Here is a 26367-nt window from a genome sequence, read left to right as displayed (position 1 = left end):
TCCACGAGTCTCCTCGAACAACGGCACCGACATCTCTGCGGTCCGTCCCCCTTTACCTCCAACCCCCTTGGCTTTCTAGTCTGGACCTCAAGTCTCTCATGGTGGTGAAATACCACCTTGGTCCACAGGGGGGCAGTAGTGTTGTACTGAAACACTTATTGACATGAATGGAAACTTCCTCGTGATCCATGCCGGGGATGATGGCCTCCTCCATCTGGACGGTGTGTAAGTGCTCTCAGACGGGGGGGGGGGGTCATTGGGGCAGTCTCCTGCGTGGGGAGGGGGGGCGGCGGACAGGGGGGAGGTCGTAGTGTCCGGGGATGTGGCTGTTGACAGGGAGGTCGTAGTGGTTCTGGGGCTCCTGTTCCGGGACGTTGCCAAGGGAACTGCGTTCTGAGAGACCAGGAAGAGAGATGTTAAAGACAAAGAGTTTTATTTTATGCGATGATATATCTGGGCAAACCTAAAGTTCATCGACATGCTGTGGAAGTTCACTGTACTAGGAGTCTCATAAGACCATGTTCTATTTTATCTTTTATTTTGAGATTAAATTCTTAATAGAATGATATTGCTAAATTGCTGATCATACCGCATGTATAATGCACACTTATGTGTAATAACTAAATAAGTATAACTCTAACCCAAGTAATTCAATTCAATTTCTCCTAGCCTGTTATTAGGATATGGCCGAGACGAAACCATTCTCCACCCCTAATATTGACTTTCCAAACCATCCTGGTTTCCTCCCCTCAGATGACCTCCCCTCCCTTCCATGAAAACACTACTGTCCATGAAACACTACTGTCCATTAAGTCAGCCTCACGGAAACTCATCCCCCCATCAGTCAATCTAACCCACAAACCCTTGACCCTCTCCAGATTCATTTGCATACGATTCCAGCCAGCCGGCCCAATAATGACTTGAGAGTATGCATCGATGGCCTATGTTCCCTAGGGAATTTAAAGGCCTAAGTGTTATGCAAATCGAACTCAAACGTTTTTACATATTATGAATGTTCTTTTCTCAGCAATGTGTCTGTTCTTCGCCTACTTTTACATTTACATTTTTGGCATTCAGCAGACGCCTTTATCCAAAGCTACTTACAACAAATACATTTGTCTAAGTAAGTGAATCAGTCATCCTAAGAAAAGTAATCTATGCTAGGGCCAGGGGCCATTGGCAGCCACAATGCTCGGAGAAGGAAGAGTTAAGATATATATTTATATAGGGGTAGTGATGGCCTAGTGGATATTGAGTTGGTCTCAGAAGGTCATGTGTTCAAATCCCACCTGGGAACACCACCACTAGTGTGCCCTTGAGTTAGGCAATTAGCCCTAAATGACGCCAGGGAGACTGTCCCTGTAATCTCTAATTGTAAATTGTTTTGGATAAAAGTGTCTGCTAAATGGTTAAATATGTGTATATTTCTAGAGAGAGATTTTCACCTCTGCGTAAAGTTGCAGTGTTGAAGGGTGGAGGGGTGTTCTCTGTGTAGGACCTCTCGCGGGGCAAGGCTGACTTCATCTCCATGTAGCTGCACTCAGGAGGGCAGAAGGGCAGGCCGGGCAGGTCTTTGATGGTGGCGTAGGGGTTCTCACTGTTCAGGGAGCTGCTGCTCACCGCCACCGTGTCCTTCAGCTCTGTGGCCAGCAGGGGGCGGTGTAGAGAGAGGTTAGAGAGCAGCAGGAAGATATCTGCCTTAACACTTAATCAGCCATGAGGGGTCATTTGACCCCTGTGAGTACTTTTTTAAAATATCTTTGCACTCGATCAAATTTCAGGACCCCCCTTTCATGACTTTCCCTAGATATGTGCGTTCTACCACCCAGTATCCTTACATTTTCAAAATCACATCAGGATAACCTAGTATAAAGCAGTAGTGTGCCGTCAGGGCCAGCAAGGCCTTCTCTGCTGGCCTAAACATAATCAGAATATACATTTTATTTTAATATATTTTTTCCACAAATATGTATTAATGATTCCCCATAGTCTATTCTCTTCATTTCATAGCTTTCCTCTTGGTTGCGCTGCTTCCAGTCTCCGATTGAGATTTGGAGGGCTGGCCTTTATGTTAGAGCTTTTATCCAATCAAAATGTGTTGCCAGGGGGCTCCAAAATCTGCCCGCCTGCACAATAAACTGTGCCGCGACCTGTAACTTAACGTTGACCGAGAAAACCTGTGGCGTTCCTAGTGGAAACCTACGTAGATTTCGAGTTGGCGAGCAAAAGCAACAACGGCGCCTGCTGTAAGGCTCAATGATGTCAGCACCTAGCACGTCTTTTGATTGGATACGCACTATTGATACGCACTATTGATATTCACTATTGAGATGCGTAACTATGCCGGGTGGGACTTTTGAACACCCGAGTGGATTTACAGCTCAACGAACAAGTGCGCAGCTTTCTGTCTAGTTTCTAGAGCCATGGCGTCATAACGATGGTATTAAGAGGTAGAATAATTCAGGTAGGAATGTGTCGGACATCACTGAAGGCCTAGGTGTGAAATGCACCGCCCGCCACTGGTATAAAGCTATTTTGCAGTTTTTCTGTGTAGGCCAACTAGTGGTCGTTGTGTGTAAATAGCAGCTTGAGCATTGTAAAGAGGGGGTTTGTCATCATTTGACTCCGAGGCGGCTCTTTTAGTAGGTAAAAAAAAAGGCATGGCTGTTCTAGTGTTAAGTTATGATCACAGAGATATATGCCATGGGTAAGTGGGGTATTCATTTCCTCACCTACACAATCCATCACTTTCTGGCTAGAGAAACACTCGAGACACTTCCCTCGTTATTGAACACATGGCACTACCACTACTGCTTCAAGTCAAAACTTGATGGATGGTATACTCAGTACTCAAGTTGTAAAAGAAAATGAGGGGGGGATGGTGGATTTTATCATATGGGGACAATTTTAGCATCCCCACAGTGTCAGTGACTTCAGTGTGAGTGACTTGGTAAAAATGTCATTGCATGTGTGCGTTCCCCCCTCGCCCACAGTATTTTACTCAATATGCCCAAAACTAAATGTTGAAATAACAGTAATACCACGTTCATTGATAAAATGACATAAGGGATGGCAGTTTTAGAAGGGGGATGATTTTGACTGTTTTTATTTCAGGGGGGATGCCATCCCCCCTCAACTCGACCCCATGCCATCCCCCCTCAACTCGAGTGCTGGGTATACTGTAGGTGATGAGATGTATACTACAAAGGTACTGGCTATCTGCATTTGTAGATGAGGGGAGCCCTGTAGTCTGCCAGAGTGGGACTTCCTAGGAGCTGGGAAGGCATCACTAATTGGACCAATGCATGTTCTTCTACACTGATACGAGATCTTATATTATAGAGGGGGGTCAGTGATGTCACATGCTGGAAGCTGAGTAAGGTCATGGGTCAAAGGTCATGGGGTCAAAGGTTCAGACATGATTGGTTTTCGCTACGGGTTAATAAGTGAATATTCCACACAAGAAAAGCAAGAGGTGAGAAGTGATTGATGGTAATAATACCGGCAATTAAGAAGAAGTTATTTCAGGTTATTTTCATGTCATAAAGAAAGCTTTAGAAGTAAAGTATGTGAAGTAAGTGAAGAAGTAACACGTTATTTTCACCTACTTTATTAATAAAGAGACAAGGGGCAAAGTGAAAGGGAAAAGGAGGAGAATAGCAACAAGGAGTACCTTTGTTGTAATATTTCCCAAGGCTGGCACTGTAGCTATAGCTGCGGTCGATTCCAAAGGCTCCTGTAAACATTAAATACTCAATTGGCATCGTTTCTTTTTATTGACAACAAACTCATGAAAAATAAATAGCCTGTCTTGAAGACCTACGTAAATCAAATCCAGGTGATGAAATGGCAGTGAATGAATGCTGGCAAAAGAGCATGGCAGGTTTAGATGCGGGCAGTTAAGAAGCCAGACCTGGGTCTTTGCGAGCCTCGTGGTGTTTCCAGTCAGCAGGGAGAGTGGCGTTGCTCTCTGCCCCGAACGGGCCCCGCCTCTCCCTCTCCATGTTCTTCACGTTGCAGAATAGCTGATTATTGGTGTTCTGTTATGAATTAAGAATAATAAAAAACCACACACACACCCACGTCAGCAATCAAACTCAAAGTCTTTGAGATCAACAAAGTGTCAAGTGATGTATAATGTATGTACGTATGTATGTATGTACTGTATGTATGTATGTATAATGTATGTATGTATGTATGTATGTATGTATAATGTATGTATGTATGTATGTATATATAATGTATGTATGTATAATGTATGTATGCATATACGTATGTATGTATGTATGTATATATGTATGTATGTATGTATGTATGTATGTATGTATGTATGTATGTATGTATGTATGTATGTATATGTCTGGTATTTGAGGTATGGGGGATATATTTAAGTTTGTTCTTTGTTGGTCCTGTTTGGACCTGTGATATATTGTGGAAAATACACAATAAAAAACAAAAAAAACGTGATTAAAAAAAGTGTCAAGTGAATAGGGAGAGATGTTGTAGTGTGTTGATGGAAGGGTGAGGCGGTAATGACTCGAGGCGGTAATGATGCGAGGTGGTAATGACTTGAGGCAGATGTAACGTGTTGACACTTGCCTTGATGGCACGGTCATGGTTGTTGGGGACATGTGGCAGGGGAGGTCTGGTCTGGGTCAGGGTGTGGTAGCTGGGGTTGGAGTAGTAGTGGTGATGACTGTGAGGAACCACTGAAAAGCAACAAGCGATGATTTCATTAACTGTAAAAGAATGCGAGTACATTTACATTTACATTTTAGACGTTTAGCGGACGCCTTTATCCAAAGCGACTTACAATGAGTACTTTGTCTAAGTAAGTGAATCATCTATCCATCAGTCATCATAAGAAAAACAAAGCTACGCTAGTACCAGGGGCCATTGGCAGGCACAATGCTAGAAGATGGAAGAATTACCTTTTTTATTTTATTGTTTACAGTAGAGAAACTGTACAGGGGGGGGGTTGTGGGGATGAAGAGGTACACGTACTTCTAGAGGTACAAGTACTGTATCCTCAGCTCAAAAACTAGGCCTATATAACCAAAACCTAATATATTAACTGAAACTAGAACAAAAGAGACTGCATTTGGCAGTTAAAACGGACTGCAGTCACATATCTGTAAACATTTACCGATGCATTGGGGTTTCTTTCTACTCAGATGCTTTACTTCTGGTTAGATGCTAAGCTGCATTTCATTGTCTGGTTGTACTTTACACATTACATTACTCTGCAATGACAATAAAGTTGAATCTAATCTAATCAAACTGGAGGACTTCTGAAAAACAAAGAAGAAGAAGAAGAAGAAGGATCACTGCTAAAGATTAGATTACGTTAGATTCAACTTTACTGTCATTGCAGAGTACAAGTACCAGACAACAAAATGCAGTTTAGCATCTAACCAGGGGGGTATTTCATCAATGTCGCTAAAGGAAATCCAGGCTTATTCTGATAAGTCTTGCGAGACTTCAAAAAAATAAGCCTGGATTTTCCTGCGCAAAGTTGATGGAATACCGCCCAGAAGTGCAAACAGTGATCTAGCTAAAATAGAGGAACCGTAAAAGACTCCCCATACCCAGCACTCGAGTTGAGGGGGGATCCCCCCTGAAATAAAAAACGGTCAAAATCATCCCCCTTCTAAAACTGCCATCCCCCCTTTCCATCCCTTATGTCATTTTATCAATGAACGTGGTATTACTGCTATTTCAACATTTAGTTTTGCGCATATTGAGTAAAATACTGTGGGCGAGGGGGGGGCACGCACACATGCAATGACATTTTTACTAAGTCACTGACCCTGAAGTCACTGACGCTGTTGGGATGCTAAAATTGTCCCCATATGATAAAATCCACCATCCCCCCTGATTTTCTTTTACAACTTGAGTACTGCGTACAACAAGGCTGTTAAACTGCCAAGACCAAAGTGAAACCAGTTAACAACAAGGTAGGCATAGTCACATTCCCTACAACTGTGCCTTGCAGGAGAGACCTAAAAGCCAAGCTGCACCACGCCAAATGAAATGGAAATTCTACAACGATCAACGTTTATTGACACTTGCTTTAACTGCATCGCACTCAACCAACGCATTCACCCCCGCCAAACAGTGGTATAGTACCTGGTATGGCGTATTCGGAGTTGACGGTGCGCGAGGCGGAGAAGGAGACGGTGGGCGTGTTGCTCTGCTTCTCCTTCTGCCTGCGGCGGTACAGCAGCAGGAGGGCCAGCAGCACCACCACCAGGATCACCAGCACCACGATGCCCCCGATCGCCCCCCACGAGTCCCTCTCGCCTGGGGACAGAGGCACCATCACGCTCACAAAGCGCTCTGTGGAGGGAGGACGGCGTCCGTGAGTCATCGCCGCAACGAAGCAGTGGAACACCCAACTTACAGATGACTGTCCTGGGGGGGTATTCCATCAACGTCACTAAAGGACAATCCAGGCTTATTTTGATAAGTCTCGGGAGAGTTATCCAAAATAAGCCTGGGCTTTCCTTTGACGAATACCGCCCCTGGTCGTGAAATGGGATCTTATTTTGATTGATGTACAGTAAAATGATCCGAAATCGTCTTTGTGTTGACATGGTAGTAGTAAAAACAGGTAATAAACTTGATTTTAGCAATTTAAATGGATGTTAGCTTCTAGTATAGGGTATGGTTTATCGTTGTTGGGTTGTAAATGTGTGGTTATAGGACCCCACTGAAGCGCACGTACCTTGTTTGCAGTCGACACCGCGTCCAGACTCACACACACACTCCCCGGTCTGAGGGTCACAGTAGAAGTTAGGTGGGCAAGAGCACGCTAGGGCGCAGTTTGGGCCAAACATCCCAGCACGGCATTCTGCAGACACACAACACAAGCAGAGAGTGAGATGAGAACAGTTATAGACCATACACGTCTCGTTGTGAGCTTGAACACATAATCAGGGTTTCTTAACCCAGTAAACAACGAGTCCAAAAGAGGTCCTCAGGGAAGCCGGAATGTGGGTTCAGATGACGTCTCTCTAGGACGTCCAGGTGACGATTCCGTAGTCCATAAGATGTCCTAAAGACGTCATCTGGACGTCCTAGAAAGACGTCATCTGAACTCACGTTCCCCTGCACAATTTGCCTTTTGTTTTTATTTTGTCTTTCATTTGTCATAGTGTGTGTGTGTGTGTCTGTGTGTGTGTGTGTGTGTGTGTGTGTGTGTGGGTGTGTGTGTGTGGGTGTGCAAATCCTAAATAAATAAATAAATGATCTGTAGCCTGTTATTGTTGTACCAAATGCCACAAAGTAGTTTACCTCATGTTACCTCATTAGAAAAATAAAAGTTATGTGAATTTGAAATACACTAATCGTAATTAATACCACGTTATCTATCTATATCTACATCAGGGGAGGCTGGTGGAGGGAGAAATCGGAGGACGGGCTCATTATAATGCATGGAACGGAATGAGGAACAGTATCAAACACATTTCAATGAGCCTGTCCTCTGATTCCTACCTCCACCAGCCTCCCCTGATCGACATCACTATTCAACTATACTGTATCTTCAGTATGTATTACTGTATATAATATATATAAGTTAATATGCCATTTAGATGAAGATTTTATCTAAAGTGACTTATATTTCAGTGAGTGCATACATTTTTCAGTATATGGTCCCCACAATCAAAGCGTTGTTATAGAACAGTTAGTTCGGACCAAGTAATTTGATTGGACAAAATGCATTCCATGAGTGCCGATATATAGGGGTAGTGGCAGGGCTCTACAGTGCGACCATTTCACTCGCATTTGCGACTAAAAATACATCTGTGCGACTAGAGAAATAAATTCACGAGCACACGTGCGAGTACCGAAATTTTTTATTTTTTATTTTTTTTATTCTAAAATTAAATCTGCGCGAACCGTGTGGCCACATTTTAAGCCGTCAGCCAGCCCGCTACGACCACGGGAAGTCATGTTAAAAGTGAAGTTACTTCTGTTAAACTGGCGCTAAGCTAACATCGCTAATCGCTAACTCCCTCCTGGGCCTTAAAGAGACAAGCGCCCTTTTCTCATCTCAAGCTTCATTAGCATTAGCTTCATTAGCTCACCACATCTACAGATTTGGTCCCACACACTCCAGATTTGAACCCAAGGTTACAACCAGGGTTAACTACCCAGGGTAGAAAGTAGAAAGCTCTCAGACCTTCAGAACCCATTGAAAGTAGTGGAGGTACTCCAGAAGTCCAAATGCATCTCTAATCCTAGGAAACCCTAGGAAGCAAGTTGCCTAATGGCATGAAAATGCAACATGTTGTACTTGAGTGTGGCAGAGAGGTGGGACCCCCGGGGATGGTGGTGTGCTAACAGCTAGCCGCCGCAGAGGCACCGTGCTGGGCTGGCCACCTCCACATGTCACCACCCCGGGCAGCATGGGGCTGGGGACTGGTCATCTGGATGTGGGGTAGTTTAATACCCCTAGATGTGGAGTTGTCTGGCCACCGTGTGTGACTGATGTAGCCTGACCCAGCAGCAGGGAGGTGGGCAGCATGGAGACAGACCTCTGCATGGCCTGGCTGGGCTGCTAGCTGACAGACCTAGCCCTAAAGCCTGGCTGGGCTGCTAGCTGCTAGCTGACAGGCATGACATGGATGAATGAATGAACATGCTGCTAACCAGGAGAACTTGACACAGCTAGTTACCATAATACAATGCCATCAGCTCTGCGTCTAGTAGGGCTGTAGGCATGGGCCAATGTGTGATTTTGGTGCAAAAATTGCAAAATCACTAATAAAAATGTGTTATAATTACATTTTTCACTGTGCTCCTAAATTTCTTTGTGTGCCCCTAACATTTTTCATTTAGGAGCACATGTGCTCCTAGTGAAAAAGGTTAGCGTAGAGCCCCGGGTAGTGGTGGTCTAGTGGATAGTGAGTTGGACTTGGGATCGGAAGGTTGTGAGTTCAAATCCCGCCTGAAACCACACCACTACTAGTGTGCCCTTGGGTAAGGCACTTAGCCCTCAGTTACTCCAGGGGGAATGTCCCTGTAATTCGTAATTGTAAGTCGCTTTGGATAAAAGCGTCTGCTAAATGACAACATTATTATTATTAATTATTATTATTATTATTAATTATTAAATTAATTATTATATACAGCATATCAGCAGCACTGGGACTTTTAACTATATGTATCACTCCGCCGCACAGGTGTTCTATTGAATGACCGTTAATACAAAGTAGCTCGCCTGCGGATGTTTGTGTTCATGTTTGTTGGCGGAGCCAAAATAAAATGATTAAATAAACGAACAAATCATAATCTGTTGTCGCTTATTACTGTTAACTAATAAATGTCGCTGTAGAACTGTTGTATAAAAGCAATATCACATTGGAGGTCGTGCTCTTATATGAAGACCAGCGTGCTGATGAAGACCAGCGTGCTGATGAAGGGCAGCAGACTCACGTAAGGAGCAGTCAGGGCCGGTCCACCCAGGGGGACAGTGGCAGGAGCCGTCCTGATGGTGGCACGTTGAGTTGTGCGCGCACCGACACACCGCGGAACACTGGTTACCATAGTGACCCACCGGGCATACTAGCAACCACACAAACAAAACAGTCAACATTGAAAATAAGACGAAAATACAAACTCACTATTGTATTTCTTACTCAAACATTTTGACTTTCAGTTTTTTTTCCCTTTTTCTTTTCAATACATGTAACATATAATAAGGAATCATATTATAGGTTATGAAATAACTAATAATATACTTAAATATAGCAGTTTATAAATATCAGTTCCTGTGTAGACGGTGAGACATGAGTGTGGTCTCAGGCGGTGCAGACCTTGTTCACAGAGGGCTCCAGTGTACCCAGAGGTACACACACACTGGCCTGTGACATGGTGGCAGGAGGAGGAGTGGGCGCAGGAGGGGCATGTCACACTGCAATGGTCCCCGTACACACCCGCACTGCAGACTGAGAGAGGGAGAGGCAGAGAGGGAGACGGACAGAGAGAGAGGGACAGAGAGGGAGAGAGAGGTAGAGGGAGAGAGGGAGAGAGGGAGAGAGAGGTAGAGGGAGAGAGGGAGAGAGAGGTAGAGGGAGAGAGGGAGAGAGAGGTAGAGGGAGAGAGGGACAGAGAGGGAGAGAGAGGTAGAGGGAGAGAGAGGTAGAGGGAGAGAGGGAGAGAGGGACAGAGAGGGACAGAGAGGGAGAGAGAGGTAGAGGGAGAGAGAGAGAGGTAGAGGGAGAGAGGGACAGACAGGGAGAGGGACAGAGAAGGAGAGATAGGGAGAGAGAGGGAGAAGGAGAGAGAGGGACAAAGGGAGAAGGAGAGAGGGACAGAGAGGGAGAGAGAGGGAGAGAGAGGGACAGAGAAGGAGAGAGAGAGGGGCAGAGAGGGAGAAGGAGAGAGGGAGAGGGACAGACAGAGAGAAGGACATAGACAGAGAGGGACAGAGACAGAGAAGGAATGGTGATTCAATCACAAAAAACCTCAAGCTTAGTATACCAAACACCCTTAGAACCAGTTCTGTGCACCTTCAAAAGAATTGAGATCATGCATTTGTAGCACATTCTCTACTCATTTCAACATAGAGGTCAATCCAACCACCTTCTAGAATTCAATGTCATGCAGGTAGGGTTGCCAACCTTCTCACTAACAAATATGGGACAAAAAAATGGCGTTTGGTTTGCAGGAATTGGCGCATGAGGGGGGGCCTGTGATTGGAAGAATATTATGGGACAAGGCAGGTCCTGTATATTCATCCAGCCCAAAATACGGGACATCCCGGCTAATACAGGGGACAGTTGGCAACGCTACCTGCAGGTGATACTGGATAACAATCAGTAAATCTACATCTTGCTACAATTTTTCACCATATTTCACCAGCATATTTCACTAGCATATTTCACCAGCATATTTCACCATATTTCACCATATTTCACCATATTCCACCCGTGTGATTGACAGTTGTTCATGGTGCTTACTGTGTTGACAGAGGGGTCCCCAGTAGCCTGGGCGACACATGCAGGCTCCGCTGTGTGGCAGACAGGTGGCGCTGTTCTGGCAAGAGCAGCTCAGGTTACAGTGGCGTCCCCAGGTACCCTCTGGGCACGGCTGGGCACAGCGGGCTCCTAGGATTGGATAAAGATCAAAATAGTCATCCAATCAAATATCCCACGTGTGAAACGCTAATACACATCAAGTTGCTTCTATTGTCCTCTTTATCACAATAGAGAGAGAGAAAAAAAAACGAAAAAAGGAAGAGGGAGAGAGAGAGAAAGAGAGAGAAAGAGAGAGTTGCTTCTATTGTTCTCTTAAACACTGTAATATATATAGAGAGAGAAAATGAAAAAGCAAGAGAGAGAGAGAGAGAGAGAGAGAGAGAAAGAGAGAGAGAGAGAGAGAGAGAGAGAGAGAGACATACAGACGGATTGACAGACAGAGAGGATGGGTGTTTTCTAAACCTGTGGCACACATCGGGGGCTGACTAATCCCTGGGTCCTGTCCCAAGCTGGCATGGGCACAACGGAGGATGTCGGTACTTACCAGTCCAGCCTGGCAGACACTGACACTGCCCGCTGGCGCCCTGGCAACCGTCGGCATGGAGACAGTCACACCTCTTCAGACAGCCCGGTCCGAAAGTGCCCATCTGTAGACACAAACACGCGCCAACAGGAGAGAGCATCGTCAAGGGAATCCCTGATACCCGTTCAGCCAACACACACACACACACACACACACACACACACACACACACACACACACACACACACACACACACCGCCAGAGCCAAGCTAACGTTTCTTTGGCACGTCGCGCTGTCAACGGATGGTTGGCAGGAGTTAGCCTCGTTAGAGATGAGGGGAGTACACACATCCAAAATGAAATGTAGGCTTAAGCATACCTCAGGGTGAGGTTAGTAATCCACTCTGTATTAACGGTATGTTGGCATGCTACACTACATACATACTACATGATATATGTACATGTAGCTGGCATATTTTCCTCATTAAAAAATTATGGGAAGACAAGAGTGCAATCATGAGGTAATTGGTAATGGAATAATTGGTCATTAGTAACCGGTAATGTAGATTGATAGTTTAATAGAGGATTTTGTTACTTAGATAAAAGTTGTGAGTCGTTTGGTTTGGGTGAGTGCTAAATGCCAAAAATGTAAATGTGAATGTAGACGCGTGCTGCCTTGACGTTGCTTGTCAAGCGTTACACATCAGTGTTTCCTACAGTGTTGCACTGGCATATCAGCCCAATAGAGCTCTCAGGTCTTCTGACGCTGGTTTTCTCTGTGTACCACATGTACAAAAAAAGAGATTTGGTGAGGCTGCATTCTCATTTTATGCACCCAAATTGTGGAATGCACTGCCAGTTTACATTAGGGATGCAACCTCCGCAAATAATGTTCAAGTCAAGACTAAAAACCAATCTTTTTTTTGTTTTGTTTGATTATATAATGATTGGAGCACTTTGAGCTGCAACGTTTGCAGGAAAAGCGCTATACAAATAAAAAGTTATTATTATTATTGTTGGCACTAACCGGGCATGCCTGGTCACACAGAGACCCCTGCCAGCCTGCCGTGCAGGTGCAGGACCCGTCTGCTGGGTCACATGACGCCCCGTTGGCACACTGGCATGTGGCGTTGCAGCCGGGGCCCCAGGTGGCCTCAGCGCAGGGGACCGAGCAGTCTCGCTCTCGCCAGCCTGCAGACGCACAGAGACGGACATTTTGTAAAGGAAAGCAATAAGTACAAGTCTGTCTGTCTGTCTGTCTGTCTGTCTGTCTGTCTGTCTGTCTGTACCAGCGGAGACACAAGAGCAACCATTTATACTAAGTAATACATTAACATGAGCAGTGCGGATTTATCTGTCTGTCTGTCTGTGTCTTTGTCTGTGTGCCCGTCTTTTTGTCTGTCTCTTTGTCTCTCAGTCTCTTTGTCTGTCTGTCTGTCTGTCTGTCTGTCTGTCTGTCTCTTTGTCTGTCTGTCTGTCTGTCTCTTTGTCTGTCCGTCTGTCCGTCTGTCTGTCTGTCTGTCCATCCGTCCGTCCGTCTCTTTGTCTGTCTGCCTGCCTGCCTGCCTGTCCGTCCGTCCGTCTGTGAGTCCCATCAGTGGCTTACCCTCTTTGCAGAAGCAGACCCCATCGATAGGTGAACAGTCTATGGAGTTAAAGCAGGAGCACTCCAGGGAGCAGTTCTTCCCGTAGGCGCCGCTCTTACAGGGCTTCTCACAGTGATCCCCCTACACAGCAGACATAAGCTGGTTATAACACCCTACACAGCAGACATAAGCTGGTTATAACACCCTACACAGCAGACATAAGCTGGTTATAACACCCTACACAGCAGACATAAGATGGTTATAACACCCTACACAGCAGACATAAGATGGTTATAACACCCTACACAGCAGACATAAACTGGTTATAACACCCTACACAGCAGACATAAGCTGGTTATAACACCCTACACAGCAGACATAAGCTGGTTATAACACCCTACACAGCAGACATAAGATGGTTATAACACCCTACACAGCAGACATAAGCTGGTTATAACACCCTACACAGCAGACATAAGCTGGTTATAACACCCTACACAGCAGACATAAGCTGGTTATAACACCCTACACAGCAGACATAAGCTGGTTATAAACACAGCAGACATAGAAGGACATAAGCTAAGGGAGGCTGCTGGAGGTACAAATCGGAGGACAGGGTCACTGTAATGGAATGGAATATTTGATACCACTCCTTATTCCATTCTATGCATTACAATGAGCCTGTCCTCCGATATCTACCTCTACAAGTCTCCACTGACATACACAGATAAACTATTCAGGCAAAACTCAATATTGCATCCTGATTATAATATTCATAGATTCGCTTGACCATAAAAAAAAGAAACTGGGAAAGTGTTCATCAATGCTGCACACACACAAACACACACACACACACACACACACACACACACACACACACACACACAGACACCTGGTCTCAGTGGTGCCAGTCCTAGTCACTCACCGTATACCCGGGGGTACAGAGGCAACGCCCGCTAGCGCTGTCACACACCCCTCCGTTCACACAGAGGCAGGGCTCCAGGCACCCGTGGCCGTAGTAACCGCGGGCGCAGGTCTCGTTGCAGTAGAGCCCCGCCCAGCCTGGCTGGCACGTGCACTCGCCTTTCATTGGATGACAGCTGGCCAATGGAGACAACCGTACACAAGGTCAGAAGAGGCAAGCATAGACCATGGAGACACAATGCTAGTAGGCTATAAGAACATAAAGAAGTTCATATAAACATAAATAAATAACAGAGGTAAATTAATAGTTAATTAAGTGTGTGTGTGTGGGCATTTAGCAGACGCCTTTATCCAAAATGACTTACAACAAATACTTTGTCTACGTAAGTGAATCATCTATCCATCAGCCATCGCAAGAAAAAGTAATCTACGTGTGTGTGTGTGTGTCTGTGTGTGTGTGTCTGTGTGTGTGTGTCTGCATGTGACTGTCTGGGTCTCTGTGTGTGTGTGTGTGTGTGTGTGTGTGTGTGTGTGTATGTGTGTATGCGCCAGTCTGCATAACAATGAGTGAGCGTATCCGACCCTGACACACACCTGAGTGTGTGTGTGTGTGTGTGTGTGTGTGTGACCCTGACACACACCTGAGTGTGTGTGCGTCCTGGCAGAGGCAGGTGCGTTCACAGTGCAGTCCGTAGGTGCCGTGGGGACACATCCTCTCCCTGCAGTGGGGTCCGCTGAAGCCCGGCTCACACAGGCAGCCGCCGTCTATGTTGTAGCAGCGCGCCCCGTTGGCACAGTCACACACACCCTTACAGTCCCGCCCGTAACTACCCACAGAACACTCCTCACTGCACCTATGGGAAGGACACACACATATTAGATTAGATTAGATTAGATTAGACTAAATTAGATTCAGCTTTATTGTCATTGCAGAGTACAAGTACCAGACAACGAAATGCAGTTTAGTGATATAAAACAAGACAATGATAGTGATACAGTATGTATCTATAGTAGTATATATGGTATATATGTAGTATATATGTTATGGTACATGTGGGAATACGGTACATGTGGGAAAACTAGGGTTAGGGTTAGGTGCTAGGGTGCTAGGGTAAGGTTAGGGGTAGGGTTAGGGGTAGGGTTAGGGTTAGGCATGCCAGCATGTACCAAGTCCCCCTAGCACCTAACCCTAACCCTAGTTTTCCCACATGTACCGTAACATGTTTACTGTATTTTGGGAATACTCCACATATTCTGTAGGTCAGGGGAGGCTGTCGGAGGTAGAAATCAGACGACAGGCACATGGAATGAGGGATGGTATCAAACACATGCATGCACACACACACACACACACACACACACACACACACACACACACCTGGTTCCAGTAAAGCCTTCAGCACACTGACACTGGCCCGTCTCGGGGTCGCAGTGGCCCCTGTTGTGGCACACACACTCCTGGGCACAGTTAGGGCCGAACCTGCCCTCTGCACAACGCTCTGTACACACTGCACCCTGAGGGGGAGAGGGGGAGAGAGTGTGGGGGTGGGGGTTGTGAGGGGGTGGGGGGAGTGAGAGATAGAGGTGAGGGTAGAATAATACAAACTGTACATAATGCTGTCTGTGATTACGACACACCCACACCCACACACACACCCACACACACACACACACACACACACACACACACACACACGCACACACGCACACACACACACACACAGTCATAGTATGCAAAATCACATTAGAAACATGGAGCAGATACTGTGTGTGATGCTGTGTGTGATGCTGTGTGTGTGATCCTGTGTATGACACTGTGTGTGATACTGTGTGTGATACTGCGTTTGATCTGTTTGGGGGTTCGTGAAACGTACCGACCACCCTGGGGGGCACACACAGACCCCCTTCCCCTGGCAGATGCCCCCGTTCTGGCACGGGCATCTGAGTTGGCAGCGGTTCCTAGGGCACGCCTTCTCACAGCTGAGGAACAGAGACAGGACACAACTTGAGCTCATGTCCTGTAGTGTAGACTGAGGTATTATGTAAGTTCTCATGGAATACCTCCTCAGTGGAGGCTGGCGGAGGTAGAAATCAGAGGACGGGACTCGTTGTAATGCATGGAACGGAATAAGGAAGGGTATCATGTTCCGTTCCTTGCATTACAATGAGCCTGTCCTCCCATTTCTACCTCCACCAGCCTCCCCCATGTATCTACTGCATCTGGTAGCTCAAAACGTGATTGCTGTTATGATGTCATGTCACCAGAAGTCACTTTAGAGACTATCGGTTGAAACGTTTGGACAATATTGTCATCAACGAGCTCGCCAAGACTGACCTCATTTGGAACGAGGTACAGCTAATTCGCTAAGGGTCGGAAAAAAAACGAAGGCAGCTCATTGTGGCCTGACCTGACTGGAGGTCCCAAAGCGGACAGAGAGCAGAAGTATGGTATCGAAAAAAACACTGAAGACAGAAGAGCTTTATCACTGAGTGGGATTTGCCAAACAGGTTTCCTGGACATGCTTATACTCAAGTGATGCGTTGTTTCTCGACATTGGCGGCTGCCTTCCATAAAGATGTGTGTGTGTGTGTGTGTGTGTGTGTGTGTGTGTGTGAGTTTCCAGTAATACCTAGTGGTTGACGGCTATTCATTTTCTACTCATCCTCAGGGGCGTCTAAAACACAGGGTGTAACTGATGACTCATGCGCTAAGCTAGCTAGTGTGGGTCGAGCAACAGGGTCTTTTTCCGCTATAAATGTGCATTTGTGGCGATCAAATTAGGTCACGTCATGTGTACTACAGTACAATACCTTCACATTTTTGTCTTATTTAACATTACTTTACCCGAACCTAATATATATAATAATATAGTACCTCCCACTCCCACATAAAGAAAAGTATTACCCTGTATGAAAATTAAAGACAACATTAGAGACAAATACTCACAATGTTCCAGTGAAACCTTCTCGACACAGGCACTCTCCAGTCACTTTATCACAGGACCCTCCTGTTCCGCACTGGCACTGCTGTAGACAGCCCTTGCCAAAGGTGCCTGAGGGGCAGGGGTCCTCGCAGTGGCGTCCTGTGAAGCCAGGTGGACATTGGCAGGTGCCGGTGGCAGGATCACACAGGCCTCCGCTCTGACACTTACACAGCTGACCGCAGCCTGAACCCCAGTGTTGGTCATCACAGGCTGGAATAAAGACACACACACACACACACACACACACAGACACACACACACACACACACACACACACACACACACAGACACACACACACACACACACATGAAACATAACAGACAGTATGGATTTCGATATACACATGCAGCCATGACAGACAATGACATAATAACCAGAGAAGCAGAGACGCGGACCATATGGCATCACACATCACAGAAACATACATAAACTAGTCTAGTGGACTTAAATGTCACGTTTACTCTCTTTGGCATCTCCAAATGTTACTTTCCCTAACCCTAAAATAACATAAATAAATAAATAAAATGTTTTGGGATCTTGCAACACATTCAACAAAGCAGCAACAACAATTCAATAATAAGTAATAAAAGTGGCAAAGAGTGACAATAATAATTATACAATGCAGTGCTGTAGGTGTGTGGGGATACATGTGATGTCATTGAAAAAGGTTAACTGTACAAATAAACCAGAGGAAATCCAATTTAATATAATTCCATTTACACCCCTGGGACTGACATGAATCAATCTAACAACAACAGATCATTTCTTGCCATTTAGCTGACGCTTTTATCCGAAGCAACTGACATTTTAGTGAGTGCATACATTTTTCAGTATATATGGTCCCACCAGGAATCGAACCCTCAATCTAAGTGTTGTTAGCGCCATGCTCTACCCACTTTTTTTTTAAATCTTGTATTATCAAAAATGTATCATTTACATTATTTACACATAGGAAGGCATCAGCCCCCCTATCTCAAACTCAAAGAAACCAATAAAATAAGAAAACCCAACAGTTCAAACCAACAAAAATAATAAAAACATCAATTCAAACCAACAACAAAAAACAAACAAACACAACAATTCATTCAAAATCATATACCAACCCTCCATCCTTCCCCACAGTTATACATGTGCTCCCTTCCCCAAACACCTTCTCAAATGTCTCCTTCCCCACACACATCCTTATCATACCTCCATCCCTTCTCACCAGATCCTTAAACACCTCCCACACATCCACCACCCTCTTTTCATAATGAGCCACATTCCTTCTCAGCCTGACCGCATACCTCCCGTGACTCAATACATAATTCAGCAAATTCACATTACACCCTTTCTTCTTACCCACCACCCCAAACAACCACAACTCCTTCCAATCCATCTCCTCCACATACCCTCCTTCCCAGTTTCCACTAATCAACTCTTTCATCTTCTCCATATATAACCCCAGTCTCCCACACTCCACATATTGGTGCATGAATGTCTCTGCTGCTTCCCCACATACATCACACATCCTATCAACATTTGCCTCAAACTTGCTTATAATAACATTGTTAAATATCCTGTTGTGCCTCAGTAAAAAATCCATCTCCTCACATTCTATGGAGTTCCACTTCACCTTCAAGTTCTCCCATACCCTTCCCACCCTCATCTCTGGAAATACTCTCTCCCATACTTTCTCTGCAGCCGGCCTCCTCACCTTCCCTTTCCTCAGTATCCTGTATATCATCCTTGTCTTCACACCTCCCCTTCTCCATACTTTCAAGGCCATCCATAACCTCGCCCCTCCATACCTGTCCGACCTCCTCCACATCAACATTCCCACCCGGTCCCTCAGGTCTGCCTCCTCCATCAACCTGACCGTCCCCCCAGCCCGTCTGTCCACCATGGGGTTTAGAGCCTTCAGCCGCTCCGCCCCTCGCCTCTGGAACTCCCTCCCCCTCGACATCAGGAACATTGATTCAATCTCCTCTTTCAAAACCCACCTCAAAACCCACCTGTTTACGCAGGCGTATCCCTCTTGATTTGCTGTTCCCGTGCTGCTCTGCTGCTGGCTATGTTTTGTACTGTATATTTCTATGTATTTTGTGTATTGAATTTTGTGGCTGTTTTTGAATTTGTTGTTGTACGGCGACCTTGAGTGCCATGAAAGGCGCCTTATAAAATAAATGTATTATTATTATTATTATTTTAATTTTGACATCCCCCTCACCTATAAAGAACCCTACCTCTCTTCTCTCCCCTTCTTCCTCCACTTCCCTATCCACCATTGCCCTCCACTCCACTGGCATTCCTTCTTTAATGAATCATGAAATAAAATGTTTTGGAATCTTGCTCCACATTCAACAAAGCAGCAACAACAATTCAATAATAAGTAATAAAAGTGGCAAAGAGTGACAATAATAATTATACAATGCAGTTCTGTAGGTGTGTGGGGATACATGTGATGTAATTGAAAAAGGTTAACTGTACAAATAAACCAGAGGAAATCCAATTTAATATAATTCCATTTACACCCCTGGGACTGACATGAATCAATCTAACAACAACAGATCATTTCTTGCCATTTAGCTAACGCTTTTATCCGAAGCAACTTACATTGCAGTGAGTGCATACATTTTTCAGTATATATGGTCCCACCAGGAATCGAACCCACAATCTAAGTGTTGTTAGCGCCATGCTCCACCCACTAAGCCACAGAGGACCACACAGAACAGGAACTGAAGTACCACATAATGCTAGAGATTTCTCCCATTGGGCAATGTATTTTTTCCCTCTAGGTTTTTGACTAACACAGACATGCCCGTCTATGTCCAATCTGCCCTCAGCTCCAGGATATCACCTTACCAACTTGTGATTCACAATTGACAGGGCGATTTGCATGGAGCCGGGAAGACGGACGAGGTTAAAATCTGGAATTTTACAGCGGCCTTTCAGGATGGCTCAGAAGGCCGTCCCAAAATGGAGATTCGCACAGGGTTTGGATTTCAATCACGGGGAAAAAAGACAACAGGGTGGGATCATCGCTGGCATGAGAACCGAGATCTGTCATGGACACATTCCTCCAATTTCTCATCAATAATTCCATCTGACTCGGGCACACACTCGTTTCAAGGAAAAGCGATACCCCATACGGATGATGTAACTGACTGAAAAGCTCTCGCAGACGATCGACGACGACGACAACAATGCAAATGATGGATTGATAACTTGTCGGTGGAACATGACAAAATGTGTAAATGATCTCTACAAAACTTACTGTACTTTAGAAATCTACACTCAGGAATCTCAACTCAACCACCCCTTCAGTTTGATTTGTTTCGCCCAAAGATCGTCCACCCACCTCTCCTTCCCTGAAAGCCATGCATGTACCATGTCCCAGTTATAAACAGTACAAATTGTCTCTGACAAGAAAATGGGGGCTGCAGTGCGGCCAGATTTCTCTTGGAGTGAGAACACAGCTCTGGAGCGTAATGTTTATTACTCTTACCTCGGAGGAGGACCTTTTTCTCTCTGTTTAACTGAATCAAAACGTTAAGTCGTTCTTTGTGCGGGCATGTGAAAGACGCTGAGGGGTTTGGGTCTGAGTGTGTGTCACACTGAGTTATAGGAAACTCAGCTGGAGCAGCAGTGATGTTTACACAGGCCTTCTCTAGGACGGCTATGGAGGTTAGCTGAAGAACCGAGGGGTCCTCGCTGTCAGAGTACCGAGGCTGACGCCGCCAGCCGTAAGAGTGGGTGATTGAAGAGCTCTTGTTGGAAGTGTGAGCTGTGCTAGGACCAGCTGGCTGTACCCAAGACCTCCGCTGAGCCAAACTCAAAACAGTTGAACACTTTTCTGACAGGAATTGTCTTCGATGTTTCTCATTTCACATCTGAATTCAGAAACGAACCCATTTTCCACTGTAAGTGGAACGTGTTAATATGGTGGGAAAATTCCTGTCTTTCCCCAAGTGTATTGTCTGAGTGACGGTGGAGGTCTTGTCTGCATCGAACACCACCCCCCCCCCCGCCTCTCTCTCTCTCTGCATCTCCATCTGTTGTTGATGTTTTTGATCCATCCAATCCCAGTCTCTGTCCCCTAACAATCACTATCATCACACTCTCTATCTCTATCTCTCTCTCTCCCATTATAATCACCCTATCAATCTCTCTTCCTATCTCCTTAAGTTTCTGTCATTCTCTCTTTATTTGCTGCTTCCCGCACCCCCCACACACTCTCTCTCTTTCCTGTTATAATCACTCTCTAAATATCTGTCTCTCACGTTCTGCCCACCCCCCCTCACGCCCCCTCTCTCCTCTTCCCTGATCTCTTCAGTATAGTACTGAGTGAGTTCAGCATTAAAAACCTCAACCTCTCTTGTTTCCCACAGCTAGCTCAACACACAGCCATCCAGGAAGTGTCAGCTCTCACTCTGCCAGTGGGCCCTATTATAGGCCTCCACGTCGGAGCCAAGGCCAGCACTCCTCTGCCCAGAGAGGAGAGAGAGGGGAGAGGGGGAGAGGGGAGAGGGGAGAGTAGGGTAACATTTTCCATTTCCCCTTTCCCCATCATCTCCTCTGAAGGCATCAGCCACCACCAGTTTAGGTCAAGCCACGCCTCCATTTTCTTAGCGAACGAAGCAGAGCCGTGCTGTTGACCTGGCTGAGTTCAGAGGCACCACAGGGATGATTGCATCACACAGAAGTTGTGGATATAAAACGTGATTTCCGTGCAGAAATCAAACTAAAATCTAGTTTTTTTCGCTGCGCCCATTAGATGTTGTTTTGGTGACTACGTGATTTCAGCAGTGCGTTCTTGCAGAGCAAGAAGCAGAATTCATTTTAGGTTATTGTCCTTGGGTTCTTAGTGGAAAGGGATAGAGATCTTGGTCTTAAAACCCTGTTGGCTGGTGGGAAGAGATACAATGGATGTAATGTCAAATGGCAACTGACAGGGAGGGCATAAAGTAGGACATATTATTGTCCTCCTGGTCTATTAAACTTATTTCTGGGCTGTGGCTAACGCTAGTGACGCAACGCTGTGTGTTATTGGTAAGGGTCCGTTGCTGTTTATGTTGGAAAGACCTCCGTGTGATTGAGTGCTATATTATGTCAGGAACAGTTTTTGAGTAATGATCACTTGTAATTTCCTGCAGAGCGGACAGAGCGGTGTGTGGGTGTGTGTGTGTGTGTGTGTGTGTGTGTGTGTGTGTGTGTGTGTGTGTGTGTGTGTGTTATGTAACTCACCACTGGAGCAGTCATCCCCACGCCAGCCTCCCTCACACTGGCAGCGGTCTGGGGCAACACATCGACCATGGACACACTCCTTGGTACAGCGAGCTATCGTGATGAAAAAACACACACAGACACACTACTTGGTACACCAGGCAAGTGGGGACATACGAAAGTTGTCAACTCTTCATTAAAAAGCTAATAGTGTGTTATAACCAGCTTATGTCTGCAGTTCACAGAACTGATAGCAAAAAAACAAAAAAACATACACAATATAAATATACAGGGCCAAAGTCAGTCGTGGCTTCGCTACTTACGGACACATTTGTCTCTGCTCTCGTAGTAGCCAGGACAGCACTGGTACCTCCTTCTGTAGTCCGTCTTCACCGCCTGCCTGTATGCCGTCTTATAGGTGATCCTGGACACAAACAATCAGATAGAAGTCTTCCTGTTACCCCTTTGACCTTCTGCAGACCGGACCAGGAAGTGAACAGGTAGTGAGTCAGCAGAACGGTGTTACCTGTGGCGGGTGCATTTGTAGGACGTCCGGGGGTCGGAGCAGGGCTCCTCTGTCACACGGTCATAAGGGTGAGCGTACGACTCCTTTACGGAGGTTGTGAAACTGAAAAAGACCACAATATGTACTCAGAACATAACATGAAGAAGATATTGTTCATTAATAGTAGTAGTAATAATGTTCAGGATCATGGTCAGAGGAACCACAAGACACAATTTAATAATAATAATAATAATAATAATAATAATAATAATAATAATAATTCATTGTATTTAAATAGCGCTTTTCCGAGGCTCAAAGACGCTGACAATATGGGGAAAACTGAAAACACAGAAACAACAAGCAACAGATAACATGAGCACAATTTAGGAAGAGCCACAGTAGGACTACATTCCACAACAGCAGGTAGAGGTAGGGGATAATTGCATGGTGTCAATTGAGTCATTTAGACTCACCTCTCCCATAGGCTACACACGTTAGCGTCCCTGGGGTTCAGAGACCACGAGATGTCAATCAGAAAGCTGAGAACCAGCAGGACTTCACAGCTCTGCAGTGACTGCATGGTCCTGAGGAGAGAGAGGGGACATGGTTACTGAGAGTGCATGACATTTACCTTACAAGGCCTGTGTAGTAGTAATACTATTACTACTGCTACTAATAATAATTATTATTATTAAAGCAGCTATTAACCCTCATGGCAAGGTCACAGGATCAAACGGCTGTCTGAGAATTATCAAGGGAGAGCCTTCGAGATATCTACCAGGTTTATAGCGATTGTTATTGTTAGGATAGGGATGTTCCTGACAGAGCTCTAGACCGGTGTTCCAAGTTCCTAAATGATACTGGCACCCATCGTTGATTTATAGGCATTAATATGATATACCACGCTCACAAGCCCAACAGTATGGCCAATCATGACCATGTTTAGGATCTGTACCCCCAGGACATGTGTACCAATTTCATGACCACATCAAAGCATAACAAACATAAACATGGCATTTATGGCTCCCCCTTTTGGTTGATTTAAATGTGACTTTAGGGGTATGATCCTGAGAGCCTAATGGAATCTAAATCTAAGTGTCTTTGTAGGACAATCTGCTCTGTATGCTGCAATCACACCTAGACTTCCGTCGGAGAAGCGCCGAACAAGCAACGCCAGCGTCTCTCGTCTTTTTCGAAGTTGGCAATTTCAAAAACCTGTTATAGGCCAATAGGGGTCATATTACATTTGGGGGTCACAGGTCACTATCCTACTGCCAGGTTTCAAGTCACTAGCATGAAGCGAAGTGAGTGACGGAATCGTAACAATAATAATAATAATAATAATAATACATTATATTATAATTAAATGATATATTATATTATTATTATATAATATACAATAAGAAATAAGGTTACCCTTGTAAGGTTATTTAAGCAAGTGTGATTGTTTTCTTACATAACACGGCGTACGGTTGTATATACTTCAAGTTCGCTGGTTTTGTTGCCAGGCTGTATAGGGCAAATATTTCAAGGTATCACTTCCCAGTTTACAATGTAGATAATATGAGCTTTTATTCAAACAATTCCGATATATTCACTCCGATAGGCTTCTAATGATATTCTCAGCACCTATAAAGCAGGGAAGTATTACCCCTGTAAAAGACTTCATTAAACACTAAACTGAGGCAGGGCGACGGGCCAGCACTGAGTTAACAGCACTGCGTTAACCCTGAATGCTCCCCATCGAGCAACACATCCAACCCATATGGCACTTAAAACAGAGAGAGAGACAGAGACAGATGGACAGACATACAGAGGGAGAGGGAGAGAGAGATAGAGAGAGAGACAGGCAGACAGACAGAGAGTGAGAGAGAAGGAGAGCAAGAGAGAGACAGATGGACAGACATAGAGAGAGAGAGAGAGACAGAGAGACAGAGAGAGAGACACACAGAGAGTGAGAGAGAGAAGGAGAGAGAGAGAGAGACACAGAGAGAGAGAGAGATAGAGACAGACAGACAGAGTGAGGGAGAGAAGGAGAGAGAGAGAGACACAGAGAGAGAGAGAGAGAGAGAGAGAGAGAGAGAGAGAGAAAGAGATGAAGGTGGAGGAATGCGACTCCCCAGGTCTCATCCTAGCTAGCCATTATCATTCAGAGCTGGAGCGAGGTCTCCACGCTCCTCCTAGCGTTGTCCCCCTTCCACACACTCCATCTCCATCTGGATCTAATCGGCACGCAGCCCCATGGGAACGCCTTTGGACAGGGACCAGCGCAGGCTCTCAGGGAGCGGCAGGGAGGCCATTCCCAAAAGAGGGGCCTTTTACCCCAAAAAATGCTCCCATGGAAATGGACACGAGTTCGGGAACACTGTAGCATGGGACAGATGAAGGGACATTCTCACCCATCGTGGGAAAGTGACGGTATTTGGAGGAGGGGGACGTCATGTTGACATAGCATTGGTCAAGGCTATTCCCTTCTGTTTTGATAATGCGTCACCCCTGACAAGACTAGCTCTTCCATAGCTTCTCATGTCATCAACGTAAACAAAATAAGGACTTGGGGGTATTCAGTTATTTATATTTAATTCCTTAGGATGACGAGAATTTGTGTTCAGCTCGAGCAAAAAAAACCAAGAAGGAACATGGAGATCTTGGCACAGCGAATGAGAAACATTTCAGGGATACATCATATATAATGTGAAATGTTAAGACAGAAACGATGGGAAATCTACTCACTGACTAGACATGGTTGTTTACATGGATACATTGTATAAACACAGGGTACAAGATACTGAGAATGAACACTCATAAAACATTTCTACCTCCTCCAAAGATTTTCTCCTCTAACTTTCCAATGTCACCGAGGCTCCCTTCTAAGGGTTCTAGTCCTGGCTTATTCCTAGGCTTTGTGTAAACAGTCCCAAATCAACCTTGCATGTATGTCAAATGTACGCCACGCGCCACGATCCACGCACTGCAGCCAGCGATTTTCACCTGAACAAGCCTACAGTTGAAGTTAAGTAGAAGTCTGGCTCAGTGTGGCCTGTATCATGAATCAAAGTGCACATACTGATCTTCTGCTTTTGATAGATCACCCCCCCTTAACCCTCCTCTCCTTTGTCAGGAGTTAATTCACATTCTGGCACAGACATTCATGCCTTAAACAAAAAAACCTTGCACCACAAAAACAGACTTTTTTTATAAGAACAGGCATATGGTTTTTATCAAGAGGAGCAATCAGCTTTACCAGCCTCTTCATTGGACTGGGGTAAATACTTTTTAAATGACCTTTTTTTTCTGTTTTTAATTGCACTTCATAAGAGAAAGCCTTAAGACCGCATTGGGGAATTCTTAAGAGCTGAGAAAGAGTGCTTAATGAGTGCAGACGTGAGGTTTCAGCAAAGGCTCAGTGGGAGTTCACATTACATGTCTGGATTACCTTGACTTCTAACAGTAGCAGAGGTAGAAATCGGAGGACGGGCTCATTGGAATGCCTGGAACGGAATTCGACCTGATTTCTACCTCCACCAGCCTCCCCTGCACAGCAGGTAGACATGCCTGGTAGTCAGGGGTAACACCCCCCTGCATGCAGAGCTAAAGGGGTGCAGGTGCTACCAAAACTGAAATAGTCTTTCATTAGCTACTCCGCCCATAATG

The 26367-nt window shown here is 45.3% G+C and overlaps 1 protein-coding gene across 1 annotated transcript; it reads right to left on the bottom strand.

Moving 5' to 3' along the window:
• Window positions 1-253: 253 nt before the first annotated feature.
• On the bottom strand, window positions 254-23293 carry pear1 (platelet endothelial aggregation receptor 1; the record flags this gene model as incomplete). The annotated part of the gene is made up of 22 exons (XM_080540395.1): window positions 254-393; window positions 1446-1640; window positions 3674-3736; window positions 3914-4040; window positions 4600-4709; window positions 6130-6339; window positions 6728-6853; window positions 9442-9570; window positions 9822-9953; window positions 10968-11114; window positions 11530-11632; window positions 12536-12699; window positions 13115-13235; window positions 14020-14194; window positions 14660-14866; window positions 15391-15533; window positions 15893-15998; window positions 16966-17212; window positions 22230-22322; window positions 22532-22632; window positions 22735-22836; window positions 23187-23293. The coding sequence occupies 22 exons, from the start codon at window positions 23291-23293 to the stop codon at window positions 254-256; spliced, it is 3048 nt and encodes a 1015-aa protein (XP_080396521.1).
• Between the last annotated feature and the right edge of the window lie 3074 nt (window positions 23294-26367).

Source organism: Nansenia antarctica (assembly GCF_963989245.1).
Source record: "Nansenia antarctica genome assembly, chromosome: 10".
Classification (NCBI taxonomy): Eukaryota; Metazoa; Chordata; class Actinopteri; order Argentiniformes; family Microstomatidae; genus Nansenia; species Nansenia antarctica.
This window is presented reverse-complemented; position numbering and strand designations above follow the sequence as displayed.